The following is a 13,577-nucleotide window of genomic DNA, read 5'->3' as shown; positions in this document are numbered from 1 at the left end:
GGTGATGAGAAAGTAGCCAGACAGGCCCTGCCATGGATGGAGGCTGCAGGAGCAGTGGCAGCCTCAGTGGGGCAGGAGGAAGGCCAAGGAAGGAAGGGAGGTGTGATCAGGAACAGCAGGAGTTCAGCCATGTGTGGTGCAGAGAGGCCAAGAAGAGGAAGACAGAGTGCTGAAGGGAAGAAAGCACAGGAGAAATCAAAAAGAAAAAAAAAAAAAAAGAACTTAAAAGTATACCAACGATATCGTGTGTGTACAGAAACTTTTTTTAAAGATCTAAATACTTGTGGTTGAAGAGAAAATCACATTTCCTATTGGAAGTTTGAAAAAAAATATTTAAAATGGAACCACAGTGACTGGATTGACCTGTCAACGTGTGGGATGCAACCAAAGTCGTACGTAGAGGAAAACGTATAGCTTTAAGTGTACCCGGTTTAAAAGCCAAAAAGAAACGAGCATTCGGCATAATGAAAAGGGAGAGAGAGAACACCGAGTTGAGACTGAAGAGCAGAGAGGGAGGCGTGTGGGAGAGTTCCAGCAGGTGGCGGCCAAAGCCAGGGCACCCGGTGGGCCACGTGAGCACAGGGCATGGTCCAGTCCCAAAGGCAGCGCCGGCCGTCAGAGGGCGGGGAGCTGGTGTGAGGCCACAGGCCGCCCTGGGGAAAGCCGTCCTGAGTACAGCCAGGGCGCCAGTTGAGGCCAGCCTGCAGCCCAGCCCTGTTTTCCTTCCCACCAGGAGACGTCATGGGGCCGACCCTGAACCACCTCAGCAGCCTCCTGCGGCTGCCCTTCGGCTGTGGAGAGCAAAACATGATCCACTTTGCGCCCAACATCTTTGTCCTCAAGTATCTTCAGAAAACCCGGCAGCTCAGCCCGGAGGTGGAGCGGGAGACCACTGACTACCTGGTACAAGGTACTGGGGCCGGGTGACTGTGCGGAGGACACGGGGAGGGAGGCAGCCCACGTGCCCGGTGCAGTGGATGTGGAGGGACGGAAGGGAGTGGAAGAGGCCACTTGGGGTAGCCCCCGCCTGGTCGCTGTCAGCAGGAGCCCCGTGTCTGCACCCATTAGGACAAGGCTCTGAATGCTGGGAATCAGCTATGGGGACAGGAGATGCACCTTTTAAAAAATGTAGATTTGGGGGGAGCGCCTGGGTGGCTGAGTCAGGTAAGCGTCCTACTTCGGCTTAGGTCATGATCTCACAGTTCGCAAGTTCAAGCCCCGCATCGGGCTCTGTGCTGACAGCTCAAAGCCTGGAGTCTGCTTTGGATTCTGTGTCTCCCTCTCTCTGCCCCTCCCCTGTTCACTCGTGCTCGCTTGCTCGCTCTCTCTCAAAAATAAGTAAACATTAAAAAAAATTATAAAAATAGGGGCACTCGGGTGGCTCAGTTGGTTAAGCGTCCGACTTCGGCTCAGGTCATGATCTCAAGGTTCGTGGGTTCGGGTCCTGCATCGGGCTCTGTGCTAACAGCTCAGAACCTGGAGCCCACTTTGGATTCTGTGTCTCTGTCTCTCTCTGCCCCTCTCCCACTCACGCTTTGTCTCTCTCAATAATAAATAAACATTAAAAATAAAAAATAATAATATTAATAAAAATAAATAAGAATGTTGGGTTTTTTTTTTAACAGAGCAATATAATAGCAATATAACAAACATTAGAAAAGAGATATAGAGGCACCTGGGTGGCTCAGTCGGTTGAACGCCTGACTTCGGCTCAGGTCATGATCTCATGGTTCACGGGTTCAAGCCCCACGTCGGGCTCTGTGCTGACAGCTCAGAGCCTGGAGCCTGCTTATGATTCTGTGTTTCCCTCTCTCTCTGCTTCTCCTCTGCTCACATTCTGTCTGTCTCTCTTTCAAAAATAAATAAACTTAAAAAATTTTTTTTAATAAATAAGGTATAGTAGAAGAAAAATGAAAGGCACCTCAGTGGCTCAGTCGGTTAAGCCCCCGACTTCGGCTCAGGTCACGATCTTGCAGTTCGTAGGTTCAAGCCTGCATCGGCCTTTCTGCTGTCGGCGCGGAGCCTGCTTGGGATTCTCTGTCCCCCTCTGTCTCTGCCCTTCTCCTGCTCGTGCGCGCGCTCTCTCAAAAATAAGTAAACATTTAGAAGAAAAGAAATGAGACGTTCCCTGTAATCCCCATGTCCATCATAATACATTTATGAACTACGACATGCTAAACTCCTCTCTTAGACACGTTGGGATTATTTCTCGAGTTTCCCCCCTAAACAATACAGTGTTGAATATCTTCACACAAAAACAGCACAGCACCAAATATCAGAAATGACGCAGCGCTGAATGTCTTCCATCGCCAGGAATCAGATCCTCAGAGTAGGGAACAGCCCTGTGTGTGGAGGGTAGGACCTCTGAGTGCCCTGACCTCAGCTTCCTCTTCACGTCTTGGCCCTGCAGGGAGGGGGACAAGGGAGACTGTAGCCTCGCCTCTGTCACGGGCACCTGCTGTGTGTTCTCAGGTAGGGCCTGTTCTCAGTGCCTTGGTTTCTTACTTATGTGTGTAGCAAGGGAGTTAAGATCAGTTGATGCCAAGGTCCTGGGGCCTCCTGGGTGTGCTTCTGGCCCTGGGCTGGAGGTGGAGTGAAGCAGAGGAAGGAGAAGGTTTGACCCGTCTGTGAAGCTGGCATCCACAGCGGGCAGGTCCGTGCACTTCTATCCGTGCTGCCCCAAGTCACCTTCCCGGCCACCCCCAGACCAATGGTCCTCATTTCCCAGATGAGCAAAGCGAGAGTCCTGGAAGCAGCCAGCCTGAGACCATTCAGGGGCGAGTGGTGGGGGCTTCTGAGATCCCAGGCTCTCCTGGATCAGCCAGCCAGGGCACTAGGTCCCTGCCAGGGTGAGATGAGAGCCCACGGCCACAACGTTGGAGGGTTCTGCTTTCAAGAAAGACTGGCATGTGCCCAGCCCAGATGATGCCAGGCCCTTCTCCGATGGGGAAACTGAGGCACGAGAGCGCCTTGATCCCTGAGGCGAACCTGGGGTTCCTGCCTCCTGGCCTGTTAAGGTTCCCAGTGACTGTGCTTCTGGATGAGATCTCCAAAAGCAGTCCTGATGATCTAGAACCATCCGTCCTCAACGGGAAAAGGAAACAGCGAGACGTCATGATGAAAATGTACAGCCCTTTGATGGAAAAGTAAGGTGGGTTGCCATGGGCTGAAAATCTGGCCTGGTAAGTGCTGACCAAAGACTGCTGGGAAGCCCAAGCCCGCTCAGTCTGTGGCTGGGGACGCTCAGGTTGCTGAATCCATCCCGGCAAAGGGCCTTGAAGGCCACCCCTAGTCATAACCAGCAGCGCGGACCTCTCTTGGACAGCCAGACCCTGTGCCCTTCAGCCAATTGGCATTTCAGACTCTACCGGTTTTCTGCACACTCGCTGGTGTTCGTTTCCTGGGCCCGCCTTCACAAGTGCAGACGCTTCGCAGGGAGGGCGTTTTTTTCCAAGTCGAAGGTTTCTGAGAGCCCTGCATCAAAGCAAGCCCACCAGCTCCGCTTTCCCGACAGCATTTGCTCACTCCGCCACATTTTGGTGATTCTGCGATACTTCGAACTTCCAGATTGTTGTTATATTGGCATTGCCGCGATCTCGTGCTAAAGCTTGAACGGAAGAGGAGTTGCTTCTAACGGACGAGGAAAGCAGGCTTCTTGAGCTGCAATCTGCTCCTGGTGAAGATGCCGTGAAGACGGTTGGAACGACGACACAGGGTTCAGAACGTCACAGAGGCAGAGTGGAGGGGGCGGCAGCAGCGGGATTTGAGGGGACGGACTCCGATTCCGAGAGAAGTCCCACCGTGGGTGAAACGCCACCAAACAGCATCGCATGCTGCAGAGAAGCCGCTCGAGAAAGGAGGGCTGCTTCGATGCAGCAAACTTTACTACTATCTTATTTAAGACATTGCCACAGCCACCCCAGCCTTGAGCGACCACCACCCTGATCAGTCAGCAGCCGTCACGTGGAGGCAGGACCCTCCACCAGCAAAAACATTTCGACTCGCAGAAGGCTCAGATGACGGTTAGCACCTTTTTGGCCATGATATTTTAAAGTTTTTCTTTTTTTTTTAATTTTTAAAAAATATATTTATTTTGAGAGAGAGCGCACGCACACATGCACAGCAGGGGAGGCGCAGAGGGGAGAGAGAATCCCAAGCAGGCCCTGCACGGTTGGCACGGAGGCCCACGTGGGGCCCGAACTCACGAACCGTGAGGTCAGGACCTGAGCCGAAACCAAGAGCTGGACGCTCAACTGACTCAGCCACCCAGGCGCCCCGGTATGTTTAAATTAAATAAACCAAGGCACGTACATTGTTATCTTAGACATAATGCTGTCGCAGGCTTCGCGGACTATAGTGTAGCGTAACCATAACTCTAAATATACTGGAAAACCAAAAAAATTCATTTGACACGGTTTATTGCAAACGGGTCTGGAACCGAACCCGCGGTATTTCTGAGGGACAGGACTGGATTCACTCTCAGCTCCGGGGGCCAGAAGTCCAAAGTCAAGGTTCAACAGGGTTGGTTCCGTCTGGAGGCTCTGGGGGAGCCCGTCCTGTAGACACATCACCGTGCTCCCTGCTTCCGCCTTCACAGGACTTTTTCCTGCGTCTCTATTTCTGCCTCTCCTGTCTTCTAAGCACATCAGTCCTTGGATCTCGGTCCTCCCTTATTCCGCGATGATCTCATCTGGAGATCTTCCGCATAATTGAATCTGCAAAGACCCTTATTCCCCGTAAGGTCCCATTTTGGGGTTCCAGGTGGCCATGAATTTGGGGGGGGGGTCACTGTCCATCTGGTATAGCGCTCCCTTCTGCTCTTTCCACCTCCGAGGGCGCAGCACCGTCCTTCCAGCGGGGAAGTTGCAAACCTTGCTGCTCTCCAGATCTTTCTTTCCTCCAGGCCTCAGCGTCTCTGCCCACACTGTCTCCACCACCTGATGCGGGGCGGCCCATCGTCCTTGCCCGCCTGGACGGTGCCCACCTCCCGGTCTGCCTGCTTCCTCCCTGGACCCTACAGACCACCCACTGCCCACGTCCCCTTGCGTCCCAGCCCCGCTCACACCGCCCATGCAAGGCCAGACCCCCAGGGTGGCCCGAGTGGCCGCCTCCCGTCCCTCCCCTGCCCCCTTGCTCTTCTGTTCTCTGAGCACACCAAGCTCTTGTGGCATAGTGCCCACCCCCGGGGACAGAGGGTGCTGCCTCGAGATGGTGCACGTCACCGACCACCCAGGCGTGATGGGTATGTGAGCAGGGGTGACAAAGAGGTGACTCCAGGAAGGGAGAGGAATAGAGTGGAGGTTTCGGTCGCACCCGTGGAGTGGGGTTGCGCATCTCCAGTTGTGGGTGGTGGGGCAGTTTCCAGGGCCTCGGCTGTGAGCGTGGGACAGTTATGGCCCCTCCGGATGGGAGTGTTACATCACGTGGAGGTCCCACGGTAGGACGAGGCCCAGTCCCAGCGGCTCGCCAGGATGCCGACCCTTCCCTTTGCCCCGCAGGTTACCAGCGGCAGCTGACCTACAGGCACCAGGACGGCTCCTACAGCGCCTTCGGGGATCGGGACGCATCGGGGAGCATGTGGTGAGTCCCCACTCCGGAGGGCATGGCCGCGGGGTCTCTCCACCTCCCCCTCACCCCGGAACCACAGCCTCACGCGCAGCACAGCAGGGCCAGGATGCTCAGGGCCAGATCCCCGGGGTGACCGGGGGGCCTGGCTGGGAATTGGAGACAGCCGTGGCCCCTGCTCCCCCGGGATTCAGAGGGCAGGACGTGGGCAGGTGTGCTGGGCCCCGGGTGCGGCAAGGGAGGGGGGTTCTGCTGCTGTTGCCGCAGTGCCCCAGGCGGAGCCCTTGCCCTCCAGCCCCTCGGGAGCAGGTCCTGGGCGTTCTGGTCTCTTCAGAGACCACTGGACCTGGAAATGGGGGTGACCCGGAGTAGGAAGGGGGTGGGCTGGGAGAGACCATACCACCGCCTGGAGGCTGAAGTCGGGGGAGTGTGTGGGCACAGCAGCCTGGGGCCTGGTTTCCCTTTGGCTTTGGGGGCGTCCAGGGCAGGGATGGGCTTCAGGGTCCCGGAGGGAGAGTGGCCGGGACCAGCTGACTCCTGGGGCAGGCACGCACAGGTTTTAGGGTATGGGCTATTTCGCATTTTGGCGATTCACGTCAACAGAGCCCGGAGCCACCACTTGAGTTTGTTTCTTTTCCTTTCCTTCTCCTTTTCCTTTTTTTTTTTTAGTTTTGGTAAAGTACACAAACAAAGTTTATCGTCTTCACCATCTTAAGCATCCAGTGCGGTGACATCGAGTACATTCACCCTCTCGTACGGTCGTTACTGTCCGTCTCCCCAGAACTCTTTTTGAAAAAACTTTTTTTTTTTTTTTAATTTTTTTTTTGATGTTTATTTATTTTTGAGAGAGACAGAGACAGAATGCGAGTGGGTTGGGGCAGAGAGACAGGGAGGCACAGAATCGGAAGCAGGCTGCAGGCTCCGAGCTGTCAGCACAGAGCCCGACGCGGGGCTCGAACCCACGAGCCTCGAGATCATGACCTGAGCCGAAGTCGGACGCTCAACCACCTGAGCCACCCAGGCGCCCCTGAAAAAACTTTTTGTTCATGCTTATTTTTGAGAGAGAAAGAGTGTGAGTGGGGGAGGGGCAGAGAGAGAGAGAGAGAGAGAAAGACACAGAATCGGAAGAGGCTCCAGGCTCCGAGCTGTCAGCACAGAGCCCGACGCGGGGCTCGAACCATGAACCATGAAATCATGACCTGAGCTGAAGTCAGATGCTTAACTGAGCCCCCCAGGCACCCCGCGTTGTGCTTTTATGAGACTGCGAGTGTGTGCTCGAGATTCACGCGCGCTGAGCAGGTGTCAAAGTTTCTTTCCCCCTTAAGGCCGAGTAATAAATATCTGGCTGTCTGGATACGCCCGGTTTTGTTACTCTGTTCATCAGGCTGGACAGCTGGGGGGGGGCTCCCATGGTGTCTGGGGCGACAGAGCTGCTGGGAACACGGGTGCACAAATATCTCCTTGAGACCCCGCTTTCGTATTTGGGGATAATCCCCAGAAGTGGGACCGCCGGGTCGCATGGGAACGCCACCTTTAGCCTGTCAGGGAACCGCTGACCGTTTTCTTCTAGCTGCCCCACCACTTTCTGTTTCTTTAGCAGCACACAGGGCTCCGGTCTCTCCACATTCTTGCCAACACTTGTTGGTTTGTGCCGTTTGGACGACAGCCACCTGATGGGCGTGGCGGGGGGGAGCCACTGGGTTTTGAGGAGCGGGGACCGCGCCCCCGTCCTGAGTGGGGCGTTCTCCTGCCGACAGTTCTATCGCTCGTCCCTCTCGGCTCCTTGGTTTCCATCCAGTGTTTATTTTTCACCCCCGCGATTCTTTTTCACCCCCTCATTCATCCCTCGGTCCCATCAACTAAGTCACTCGGGTGCACCGTGACAGAGCGGGGAGGGGTGCGGGGTGGGCAAGGCACAGGCCGCAAAGCCAGGGATGGGCAACTGTGACCCAGAGGTGGGCTGTGGGGAGGCCAGGCGGGGGTCTTGAGGGTCCAGAGAGCCCATCCCAGAGCGGGGGTGCCCGAGAGGCTTCCTCCGGGCAGAGGCACGTGGGCTGAGTGTTGAGAGACAAGTGGGACCTCGTCCTGTGTAAACGGGAAGGGAAACGTGCCTGGACACGTAGCTGAGGCTAGTGGGTTGGCGGAACGTTACCAAATTCAAGCCACAGAAATCTGGCCGATAGGCAATTCTGAATGCCAGTTCACGCCACAGTGCTGGGGAGGCCACAGGGTTGGCCAGTCTGGCAGCCCCACAATGCATCGGGGCCCCGGGTCTTTCCTTGGGCCCCTGTGGGCTCTCTCAGCACAGTGGCTGCTCCCCTCATGGTGGCAAAATTGCAGCAGCTGCTCCCAGCATCACCGCATGTGCCCATTCTAAAGTCACTCTCTGGGCCAGGGACCGAAATGCCCCTAACTGTGGCTGGGTGGGGCCATCAGGGGTCTAAGCATCTAAGGCACCTGGCTGCAGGCTTCCAAGAGAGACTGGAGATCTCTCTCGAAGACTGGGGATCTCTCAGGCAGTGGCTGTGGAGGGGCAACAAGGAAGGTCTCCTGCATGTGGCAGGGGGAGGCAAGGCTGGACCAGTTCCCGGGAAGGCCTTGAGTGCCAGACCCTGGTGCTGCAGGGAGGCGGGCCTCTGTCATTGGGCCCTGCTGGGTGCCCACACACTTCCCTGGAGTGCTCACAACAGCCCCCGAGAGGGCAAGCTGGACCCTCCTGTGTTATAGGGGAGGAAGCAGAGACTCGGGCAGTGCAGGGAGCGTGCACGGTTCCTCGGGGTGCCCATGGGAGGTGACCTTTTCTGCACCACCGTCCCCGACCCATGGCCCTCCCAGCCCCTGCCTCATCCTGTTTTAGGCTCACGGCCTTTGTCCTGAAGTCCTTTGCCCAGGCACGAAGCTTCATCTTCATCGACCCGCAGGAGCTGGCGGCTGCCAAGGGCTGGATCATCCAGCAGCAGCGGGGGGATGGCTCCTTCCCGGCCGTGGGCAGGATCCTGAACAAGGACATCCAGGTGAGTGGCCTCTCAGCCTCCTTCTGGTGCCTTAGCCCTGCCCCCTCCCCCACTCCCCGGTGCTGTCTCGGGCCAGTAGGAGGTCAGGGGCTGTCCCCTCTGGCTCAGGGTGAGGCTCCAAAGTCCTCTTGCAGGGTGGGATCCACGGCACAGTCCCGTTGACGGCTTACGTGGTGGCTGCACTCCTGGAGACAGGCACTGCCTCGGAGGTGAGCACAGGGCCGCTGGGGGAGTGGGTGGGCAACGTCACCCCCGCAGGCCAGGCTGGCCGTCCTCGGGCAGGCTTTATCTCTTCCTTGATGCCCTCCTTCCACTCTTTTTCATGCTTTCCTGTGGTCCCAGGATGCTCACCTTCTTGTAGCCCGGGCAGAGGATTGAGAGGGTCCTGTGACAATCGTGGGGGGAGGGGTGTGGAGGTGCCGTATCCTGAGTACGAGACGTCCCAGGACTATCTGACACCCCGGGACCCTGTTTGGGGCTACATCACGTTCCTGGCTAGTGACCCACGGGCTCACTTCCGGGAGTCCTATACAAAAATTTGTGAAATTTTTTGGGGGGAAGGGTCTAGAACCTCCATTTACAGTGGGTACTGGAGCCAGTCAAGGTTTAGTTGTCCCAAGGGACTGGAGAGCCATTGTTGCTTCTGTGAAGCGGGGTGCGTATAACATGTTCCCTGCGGTGAGGGCGTCCCTGGTGGACCCCAATGCTGGGAGTAGGGACCCCACCATTCCTAACATCTGTATCGGTTCTACATCCCCTGATGACAAACTGCGAATTGTGGCTTTTCTCAGAATTCGTGGCCTCCCAATCCAGATTTAACCTCTGGGTCTAAGGTTTGCCGTGACCTAAGATCTTCTGGGTCCTGTGCACTTTGCCTGGAGGGCCCCTTGCCCCGTGTTAAAGGGCTGAATCGTGTCTCCCCGAAATGTATATCTTGAAATCCTAATCCCCTGTCTTAGCCAGCTCGGGCCGCCGTAACAAAATACCACAGTCCAGGAGGCTTAAACCACAGACGTTTACTTCTCATAGTTCTGGAAACTGGGAAACCCAAGTCAAGGTTCTGTTTGAGTCAGTCCTTGGTGAGGACTCTCTTCCTGCCTTGTAGACAGCCACCTTCCCGCTGTGTCCACACATGGCCTTTCCTTGGTACGCACGTGTGGAGAGAGAGGGAGTTCTGGTGTCTCTTCCTTTTTGTGTAAGGACCCTAAGCCCATTGTGGGGGCTCCACCCTCAGAAGCTCAGCTAAACGTAATCACATCCCAAAGGCCCCGCCTCCTAACACCGTCACATTGGGGTAGCGCTTCAACGTATTGTGGTGGGGGGCCCAGACAGCACCCCCATACCTCGGAATGTGATTAGGGCCTTTGAAGAGGTAAATCAAGTTAAAATGAGGCCATCAGGATGGGTCTTAATCCAATATGACTGGCGTCCTCATACAAAGGGGGTTGGACACAGACACACACGCACAGGCAAGACGACGTGGAGACACAGGGAGAAGACAGCCGGCTGCAAGCCCAGGAGAGGCCTGGGACAGCCTCTTCCCTCAGTGGCCCACACCGTGACCTCAGACTTCCGGTCTCCAGATCTGTGACACCTTGTCTTTTTTTTACTGTTTAAGCCACCCACTTTGTGGCACTTTGTTACACAGCCATTGCAAACTCATACACCCTGCCTCTAGGATGGCCAGCGGTCCTGAGGGAGTCCCAGGACCGGGGGTGGGGGTGCTGGTGAGTGCCTGCACCTCTGAGGCCGAGGGACCCCGGCCCCTCTGCATCCCCTGAGGCGGGCCCCTCCTGTCTCCTCTGGCTCTGCTCCTTCTTCCAGTTAAATGGACTTCCAGGTCATTCGGACCCTGTCACACGTTTAGAGCTGTGTCATGTGTGTCTTCATCCACTCCGGACTCTGAAGGCCCCTGTGCCCTAGGCTGGATCGTGGCCCCTGGATTGGGGTCCAGGCTGCTGTAGCAAGTACCACAAACTGGCTTCAGACAGCACGAGTTTATTCTCTCACAGTCCTGGAGGCCATACGTCTGAGGTCCAGGTGTCAGCAAGGCTGTGCTCCTTCCGAAGGCTCTAAGGGAAGGTCCTTCTAGGCCTCTCCAGCTTCTGGAGGCCCCGGGCATTTCTAGTCTTGTGGCCACGTCACTCCAGTGTCTGCCTCTGTCTCTGCATGGCCCTGTGCCTGCGTCTCTGTGTCCTCTCCTATGGGGACATGGGTCCTAACTGCGGTGTGTCGAGGCCCCAGGAGGTACCTGGTATATCTCAACGCCCCGCATTAGGGGCAGTTTCCATACTTTGTCCTGATCTAAAGATGGAGAGCTTTGGGAGAGCATGCTTTCGGAGATCTTAACAGTCTAAAGCAGAGATGTCTTTTTTTGAGAGAGAGAGAAAGCTGGAGTGGGAGAGGGGCAGAGACAGAGAGTCCCAAGTGGGCCCCACACAGCACAGAGCCCAGTGCGAGGCTCGAACTCACAGAACCGTGAGATCGTGACCTGAGCCAAAATCAAGAGCCAGACGCTGAGCCAGCTGCACCACCCGGGCGGCCTAAAAGCAGAGTTATCTTAACGCCATGGCTCCATCGGTGCCCACGGGAACACCGTTGCTCATTTATCAAATTCAAACGAATGCTTCTAATCACTCATTTTTTTCCATTTAACCAGTATGCTTGGGCAGCTTCTCTGCATCAAGCCCCCGCTGGAGAGCGGACTCAGTTTCCGTCCTCCAGTGGCTCACATTAGGGCTGGGGGAGAAGCATGATCAGGGTTGGTGGGCTTCCTGGAGGAGGCAACACTTGAAGTGAGGCCTGGAGGATGAAGTGGGCCTGGGCAGGGGTTCTTAAAAGCCAGCCTGGTGAAGGGGTGGGTGGGACAGGGTGGTCAGGGCTCTGCCTGATTCCCCCAGTACTTCTCTGGGTTGATACACTGTGCTCAGACCTCATTCGGAAGAAAGCTGGCACCAACAGAAAGGGGATGGGGTTTTGAAAGCCAGGTTCGCAGGCCGCGGGAGCCCTAGAAGGAGGCAGAATGAGAGTCTGGGAGCTCTCCCTAGGTGCGCCCTGGGAACCTGCGGGTGGGCAGGTGGGTGGGGGAACAGAGCAGCCTCGCAGGGCTCCACTCCCCACCCCATCCCGCAGGAGGAGAGGGGCGCCATTGCCAGAGCGAGGCACTTCCTGGAGTCCAGTGTGCCCTTGGCCGCCGACCCCTACAGCAGTGCCCTGACCACCTACGCGCTGACCCTGCTCCGCAGCCCAGCAGCCCCCGCGGCGCTGCGAAAACTCCGCACCCTGGCCATCACGCAGAGTAGGTGGCTCCTGATCGCCACCCCAGAGGCCACCGTGGGGCCCGCCCACCGTGCATCTCCCTAAACGGTTCATGAAAACATGCATGGAGCTAAGGAGGCACCTTTGCTCAGTCTGTTTTGTTTGTTATTCGTTGTTGCATCCAGTGGCTCCGTTGGATGGGGTGGCTTGAGCCCGTGTGTCATTTTTCTCCCTCGTGGAACAGGGGATGGCCCAGAGGGCAGTAGAGAACGCCCCAGGCTTCCTGGAGACCAACCCCCGGACAGGGTGCTGGGAGGCAGGGAGGGCCCCCCTGCCTTCCATCGCCGGGTGAACCTTGGGAAGGAAGCCGTTTCTGTCTGCAGGATGTTGGTCTCTCCACCCACAAAATGAGTATTCACTGTGCTTGGGGAGCCCCAGTCGTGGAGGCCTCTCAAACCAAGCCCCCTCCCGGCCCTCATCCCACTACCCGCCCCCCACCCTCCCCAGCAGCTTTTCTGCTCATGGTGTCACCTGAGAAATGCTTTCATTGCTAAGAAGAAAAACAAACAAACATTAAGCAGAATTCTGAAACTACCCGATTGGATGACAGTGTCTATTTAGGACTAACTGCTTGAGATCTGGGGCAGGGAGCACGGATTTCTCTGTGGTCCGAGGGCCTTTTCCATCACACACGAACTCAGAATCCTTGGAGCCTTACCAGGTAGCAAGCGGCTGCCTCGGTCCCGAGTGGGGATGGCTGGAGCCGCATCAGGGACCCGTCAGGAGGGAGGCCACCGATGTCTTCTAGGGGTACAGGAGGGACTGGGTCCGTCATGTAGTTGCAGATCTGAGACAGCCCCAAGGCCCTTCCTGTCCCAGCCATCTGCCCCTGGCACCCTACTCCCCTGGGGTCCACCCCCCACCCCCGCCACGTCTCTCCTCGAGACCCATATGCATTGACACTCACCGCGGGATGCCAGGCTGAACACTTAATTGGGTTGTGGCCCCTGACCTGTCCTGGCCCTGCAGATGGGGTCACCCACTGGAGCCTGACGGGTTCCCGGGACGTGGACAAGGATGCATTCCTGAGCTTCAGCGATGGGGTCTCTCAGTCAGGTACTGGCCCCCTGCTTTGGGTGCTGGGTGCTGGGTCCCGCCATTGGAAGGGCCCCAGCCAGCCTTGTCCATCGCAGTGGTCTCAGCCGAGGTGGAAATGACGGCCTATGCCCTGCTGACCTACACCCTCCTGGGTGATGTGGCCACGGCCCTGCCCGTGGTGAAGTGGCTGTCCCAGCAGCGGAACGCGCTCGGGGGCTTCTCCTCTACTCAGGTGAGTTGAGCAGGGCCGAGAGGAAGGGGCTCAGGTCCCGGCGGGGTCGCTGAGGTCCAGGCTCAGGGCTCAGAGTTCGCCAGGAAGCCACCACATGCTTCAAGTCCCAAGGCGGCTCCTGGAGATGAGGAGTCCAAGAGAAGGCAGGGGGTGGGGCCTGAGGGACAGATGCACCCGGCTTTGGGACAGGGACCCAGCCTCTGCTTCTGTGGGCATGCCCACCTGTTATCAGGGCCCCCAGGCCATGGATGTCTGTCTGCCGCAGATTCACTCTCCATTCCACCCACTTGGGTCTCCGGCCTTCAGAGACGGTCCATGGTGCCCCCAGTTTGGGCCAGACCTCTGGGGAAGGGGGGGTAGGCGGGGAGCAGGGAGGGACACTGCTGGCTGACCCATTCCCGGGGCTGACA

General features: G+C 57.0%; 1 protein-coding gene across 7 annotated transcripts in view; it reads left to right on the top strand.

Annotated features, from left to right (window-relative positions):
- The window catches only part of CPAMD8 (C3 and PZP like alpha-2-macroglobulin domain containing 8), an 83,555-nt gene that overhangs the window by 59,102 nt on the left and 10,876 nt on the right, over positions 1-13,577 (top strand). For all 7 annotated transcript variants that reach the window (XM_045492451.1, XM_045492457.1, XM_045492454.1 and 4 more), the window contains 7 exons: positions 734-910; positions 5,499-5,580; positions 8,423-8,579; positions 8,714-8,788; positions 11,712-11,877; positions 12,867-12,953; positions 13,031-13,167. In XM_045492451.1, coding sequence (XP_045348407.1) covers positions 734-910; positions 5,499-5,580; positions 8,423-8,579; positions 8,714-8,788; positions 11,712-11,877; positions 12,867-12,953; positions 13,031-13,167 — 881 coding nt within the window. The remainder of the gene's footprint in view (positions 1-733; positions 911-5,498; positions 5,581-8,422; positions 8,580-8,713; positions 8,789-11,711; positions 11,878-12,866; positions 12,954-13,030; positions 13,168-13,577) is intronic.

The sequence above is a fragment of the Leopardus geoffroyi genome, chromosome A2 (assembly GCF_018350155.1).
Source record: "Leopardus geoffroyi isolate Oge1 chromosome A2, O.geoffroyi_Oge1_pat1.0, whole genome shotgun sequence".
Lineage (NCBI taxonomy): Eukaryota > Metazoa > Chordata > Mammalia > Carnivora > Felidae > Leopardus > Leopardus geoffroyi.
This window is presented reverse-complemented; position numbering and strand designations above follow the sequence as displayed.